At 40.6% G+C, this 6,000-nt stretch overlaps 1 protein-coding gene across 1 annotated transcript in view; it reads right to left on the bottom strand.

Annotated features, from left to right (window-relative positions):
- Positions 1-4,588: 4,588 nt before the first annotated feature.
- Positions 4,589-6,000, bottom strand: part of stac (SH3 and cysteine rich domain) — a 37,247-nt gene continuing 35,835 nt past the window's right edge. The window contains exon 13 of the mRNA XM_084044463.1: positions 4,589-5,039. Coding sequence (XP_083900589.1) covers positions 4,941-5,039 — 99 coding nt within the window. The 3' untranslated portion in view covers positions 4,589-4,940. The remainder of the gene's footprint in view (positions 5,040-6,000) is intronic.

Genomic DNA, 6,000 nt, shown 5'->3' with positions numbered 1-6,000 from the left:
ACCCGGCCCTAACTGGGCCCTAACTGGGCCGGCTCCAACGTCGGGTCGAGTTCGGGCAGAATTTGAGAACTCTAAGTGAAAGTCATCAGTTAATAAAAATTAAAAAAGGTAAAGTACACATACTCATAAGGCTGCATAAGAAAGATTTCTGTTAAAAACTTTCAAAAGTATTAATAAATTGTCAAAGGAATTTCAAGCTTCTTCAAAATATAGATCTAGTATTTGTTGGACTTGAACCATGTATAGAGTGTCTTTACGCAGAGAGCTATTGAAATTGCTTTTCCTTTGGTGAAGCCAAATTAATTCATCACAAAAAAGCCAGAGGCTTGTTTCCATTGTGCTCAACACTGCTCCATAAACAATCCAGACAAGCAACAGCAACGATATACCTGTATATAAAAACGAAAATAAATTCAACTGCATATCTTGATATATTTTGTTTGTATCGTTGTCTGTTGATAGTTAAAGCAGGAAGAAAACATTTCTGGAGCAGGTAGCATGGTAGGTACTAAGACAGTACTAAGAGACCTCTGCTGAGTGACTGAATGATCCCTGTCCTCCTATAGTTCAATGTTGGAGCACTTTGGAATTTTCAAGGCTAAAATACAAAAGAAAAACTCAAAAGCATTAGAAAGCTGCCTTGGTGCAATGGTGTGGTGTGCTTGATCGGTTGCCTTTGCTACAAACAGTTTGCCAGTTCAAGTGTCATGCCATCAAGATACTGGAGGACCATCGGGGACTCATCGGAGCTATTGAGAGATAGTGTAGTGGTCTAATTATCAGACTCTCAGCACAGAGATTCCATGTTAAAGTCCTGGTTTGCCTATATAGTTCAATGCTGGAGTACTTTGACATTTTCAAAATATTTTATTTTGTGCATGAGCCAAGTGCCTTTAATTATTTTGGGGGAATGACCCATCACATTCATGTCAATGTACAATGTTTCTTATGTCTGGGTAGCTCTGTCGGAAAGCTCTTAACTCTGAACCACAAGGTCATGCGATCGAATCCTGGCACCGGCAGCTCAGTATATGAGCAATCTGGCTCCCTGGGGTCTAGTGCATCGTAACAGGGATAGACTCCTGTGTTCTTGGCTGTTGCTGACAATAAGACGGACGGACGGACAGACAGGGTGCAAAACATAGTCTCTGCCACGCCTTCGGTCTGGCGGAGCTAACTATGAAAAAAACATATCATGCCATCTCATCATGCTTGAATAAAACACTTTTTAATACACATTTCACCCCTTAAAAGTCAGGCCCTGTCACAGACAACTGTGTATGTGTTAGAATCATATGGTATGTTTCCTAATTTATTTATTTGATACATAAATGATTTTCTTATTCATCACGTCATCGCGCGCGCGAGTGTGTGTGTGTGTGTGTGTTTTTTTTTTACAATCCTGGTCCCTGGTGTGACCCTGGTGTGACTTTCTGCTCCGTCAACCGCTGCAACAGTAACTAGACTCGAGAGCATCAGTCCTCATGTTCTCACACATCATGACATCAGCTACAATACTTACAAACATACTAACGGCTCTCGCTGCCGGTTGACTCATACAGGGACTGGTACGTGGTGATCATGAGAGCATGGAGCATGAGGGTTGATTCTTAAGTGTCTCTCCCATGTACATCCTGTACCCTTCTGCTGGCCCGCTAGCAGTGCGCATTCACAGTCTAACCTAATTGTAAACCTAACTTCTTTTTTTTCCTCACAATTAAACAACCATTTCCCTTGTGAAGACCAAGCAAACACATTGTCCATTTCTCAAATTGTACTATACTTGTGGGGAAATGTGGCCCTCGCCAAACACACCCACCCACACACACACACACACACACACACACACACACACGCACACACACACGCACACGCACACGCACACGCACACGCACACGCACACGCACACGCACACGCACACGCACACGCACACACACACACACACACACACAGCAGAGGCAGCAGCCCTATAACTGCTGATGTGCCAAATGTTAATGTTTTCAGCTTTATTATACCAAAGGGGGGTGCTAGAGTCAAGCAGTTGGAGACCTGTTTGATTTCTGCAGCGATCCCCCAGTGAGTGTCATTACAGAGTGGGGATGCATTGGAACAGGAAGGTTTTTCTGTGATAGTCTCAATTGGTTGCCCCTCTAGCAGCCACTTGGCTATTTGAACAGCTGCCTAATGGACCTGCAGAAGCCTTAAGGCAGAGAGGTTCCCAACCTTTCCTGCATCAGGGCCCACTTGAAAATCTGGAAAATGTGTTCACGGCCCATTAACACTGCACCCCTTTGGCTGCGGTGTTAAGTGGTCGTGTGCATTTTTAGAGCATGTTTATTTTAATGATCAATCAATCGATTGTGTTCCAGCTTGGATCAGTTCCTATTAATCGGTATCACAATGAAAATCTTTCAATATTTTAAAGAAAAAAAATACCATGACTTTTTTTTAACTTACATTTTTAAAACATTAATGTTATATTATCATTAAAATCTTTGTATTTTGCCAATTATTTGGGGACCCACTTGCAATATCCTCACGCCCCGGCCCACAGGTTGGGAATCGCTGCCTTACGCACTACAGAGGAATAATCTTGTATACAGCAGACTTCAGGGTTTCATTTGCAAGGTCAGATGGCCACACAATCACTTACAGGGGTTTTAGTATAAAGCTGAATATTATGGATAAATTGTGGATCACAAATAAAAGTGCAGGAGGTTTTAAAAAATACAGTACAAAAAATACAATATTAATTTCGCGTTTAATCGTCTTGATAATCAAGATATTTTAATTGTGTGCATACAATATGTACAATACAATGGTATTTCAGAGCAGGAGTGAATGAGTTTCAGGGCAGGATGGCCTTTGCAAGATATATGGTGTGAAACGTTACCACTCAAGTAGGATCTGAACAAGATAATGTATCCTTTGTAGAATATTCTGAGCCACAATAGAGGAAACCCGGGGGAGAGATTACATAAAACAATTGGGGAATCCATTCAATTTAATCTGAAGCAAACCTGTTTCAGTGCCTGAATAATAGGAAAATAAGGCTTGGTCACGCCACTTTATGCTAATTTTCAGCTGCTTCCTGCTCATGGGCCTGCTTCCTAGGAACTCTGGGGCGGATTTAAGAAGTTAGGGGCTCCAAGCAAAGCTCTGGTTCGGGGCCTATTTTGCGCGCGCGAAAATGCGAAGAAAAAAAAAATGAATTAAGAAAAAAAAAAAAAAGGGGGGAGGTGGGGGCTCCCCAGCCTTGGGGCTCCAAGCAAGTGCTTGGTAAGCCTAGTGCAAATATCCGCCCCTTGAACTACCCAACGATCATGCTGACACATATTTATTGCAAACTGAAAATCTGTCTTGAGAGGTCACATTTAAAGTTATAACTAGAAATGCATTGTTTATTCTCTAAAAAGTATTGTCAAGTGTTTGCTTTGAAGTGATGAATTAGTTCTGAGTAAACACACACACACATTCAAACATTACCAAGAAGTCAGCTGTACCGTAATTCATCATCTGCATCTCATTCAGTTGTCTTTTACAGTGATAATACTTACTTATGATCAACAGGAGAAAGAAAAAAAAGAAACATCTTAATTATACTTAAAAAAATACATTTTGTACTAGAAAATTAATTTAGCAAATAGTAAATTAGGGTGGAAGGAATAACTTAGGGTAGGTAGGTCATGGTAATGGCCAATGTGTTTAACAGATTCTGTTTTAAGTTTTTTATCTTCATGAATAAGTAAAACCCTAATGTATAGGCTAAGCAACTAGACATGCCAATATCTTGCAGAAAATGGGAGGAAAACTGGAATGGGGCCTCTTAGAGAAAACGGACAGAGAATTTCTCACCTCTTTATGTCAAGCTCCTTTTAAAATACTCCACAGTTTCTGCTGTTTCTGATATACCGTACATTGCAACGTTACTCTGCTTTGTTGGTTTTGTCACAGGACAATCTGTGACTGTGGGCTAGAAATAGTTGATTTCATGGACGGTGAAATAATCAAGGTTACTGTATTCTTTTAAAAACAATAGGCAGTTTGCTTTAATCTTTTTCTTATCTTATTAGCTGCTAGCATCAGGGTTTATCCTAGAGACAATAAATACACATACTGTAGTGCATTATCTACCAGTTGCTACTTTGTATTAAAGCAAAAGCTTTGATTTTAATATAATTTGAAATGAATGCGAGGCAGCATTACCTGTAAGAAGTATGCCATTGCATGGATTAAAAACAAACAAACTCACATTAATTGATGGCTAATTTATACTAGGTCAGAAATTGCGTAAATTCTGTTGAGTTATTCAATGTGACAAAGTATAAATCAAGGCCTATGCGTTCAAAGTTGTCTCTTACATCCCTCCACATCTCATATATTTACCACTTAAGCCTGCATGATCTATTTGTCGTACAATGGAGAATAAATTAAGCAAATAGGCCCAGGCTATTTTTTGAGAATTTTCACCTATAATGACATGCCCAATATAGGGACGCCTTTAAACCTGGATGTCTCACCCTCAGAATCACACTGCAGCAGTATGTGTCAAAAGAATACAACTATGCAATCCCCCCAGGTTCGCATTATAGAGCACAACATTCATCAGTTCAGTGTCTCTCATCTTAGGGTTGAGAGGAAGGTACTGTAAGCTCAGTCAGTGGCCCAAAACAAGGTCATGTCCACAGGGGCAGAAGCAGCATCATGCTCTGAAGTTTGGACTCGCAGCCCTACAGAGGGCAGTTTCCCTCAGCGATTTCCGTGGCAGCCATCTTGAAAGTTCAGCATTGCTCCTCCTCTTCCTCTCATCTTTTTGGCAGCCTGGCAATACAACTGATCTCGTCACAGCCTTCATGCCCTTCTCACCTCTTCTCTCTCGCTCTGACTCTCGTCCACTGACTTCCTCTCTCTCTCCACTTCTCTCAGCGTTTCTCTCTCTCTCAAATGTTTTCCAGAACATCACAGGGTACATGACCAATCCTTTTTCCACAGGACACTTTGATGAAGCCACTACATTCATCCTCGCAGCTCACACAAATCTGTGGGAATGACGACGATAAGGGCAAATATGACTATTAACCACTTAAGCCCTATATCATGCTTTCAACATTTTTTCAAAAATAGTGAAAAAGTGTTGCATTGCTGCTATTTCTGAAGGAAAGAAAAAGAAAACTGAGAAATTGTGATTTTTTTTTTTTTATGTTTGACATTTATACTGAAATGCCCAAAATAGGAATACCAGTTTCAAAGGGGTTATGGGCAGCCGTAGGGATAATCAATAGGGGAACACAACAATTCAATTGAGCATTTCCTAAAATGTGTTTGGCCATAGAGCAGTGGTTCTTCAGGTAGGTAAATTGTTCCAGTCAGAAGGTGCTTTAAACTTAAATGAACGTCTTTCAATTTATTTTTGTATAACAGCAGGTACCTCAAAAAAAGGTTGTTGTGTATGTCTTAATGGATATCTTGAACTGTATGGACGTAAAAGCTCTTTCAAATAAGAAGGATAGTTAAAGTAAATGCATTTAAAAACAAAAAAAAAACTAATGAAAATGTCTCCTATCATGAGGAGGTGGGGTCAACACTCAACAGGGACCCTCAGGTTTCTTAGGGACCCTCAGGGTTCCTTGTGAGGGTTCTAAATGGACCCTTACAGGTCTGTAACTCTGAGAGTTACAGACTTAAAGAGAGTAAGCGTCCATTTGGTTCCATATGTACACTCTCAGAGTTACGAAGTCCTTGAAATTAAAAAGTTTGAGAACCACTCTTTGTGTGTTTGCTCTACCAGTGTGGGGTAGTGTTTGTTGTTGTGTTACTGGACAGTGCTGCACATTGAGCTTCCCTCAAGAAGACAGGAACAGGGTCAGGAACTGAAGTTGTGTTTAGTGGTTTAATCTCAACTGGGGGTTGGTTGGTTGCCCCCACCACCACCACCACCACCACAGATCAAAGCATTGTGGGAACACGTGGTTCAAGCATAGCCATTAATATACCAAAATG

The sequence above is a fragment of the Gymnoscopelus microlampas genome (assembly GCF_963454915.1).
Source record: "Gymnoscopelus microlampas genome assembly, chromosome: 20".
NCBI lineage: Eukaryota > Metazoa > Chordata > Actinopteri > Myctophiformes > Myctophidae > Gymnoscopelus > Gymnoscopelus microlampas.
This window is presented reverse-complemented; position numbering and strand designations above follow the sequence as displayed.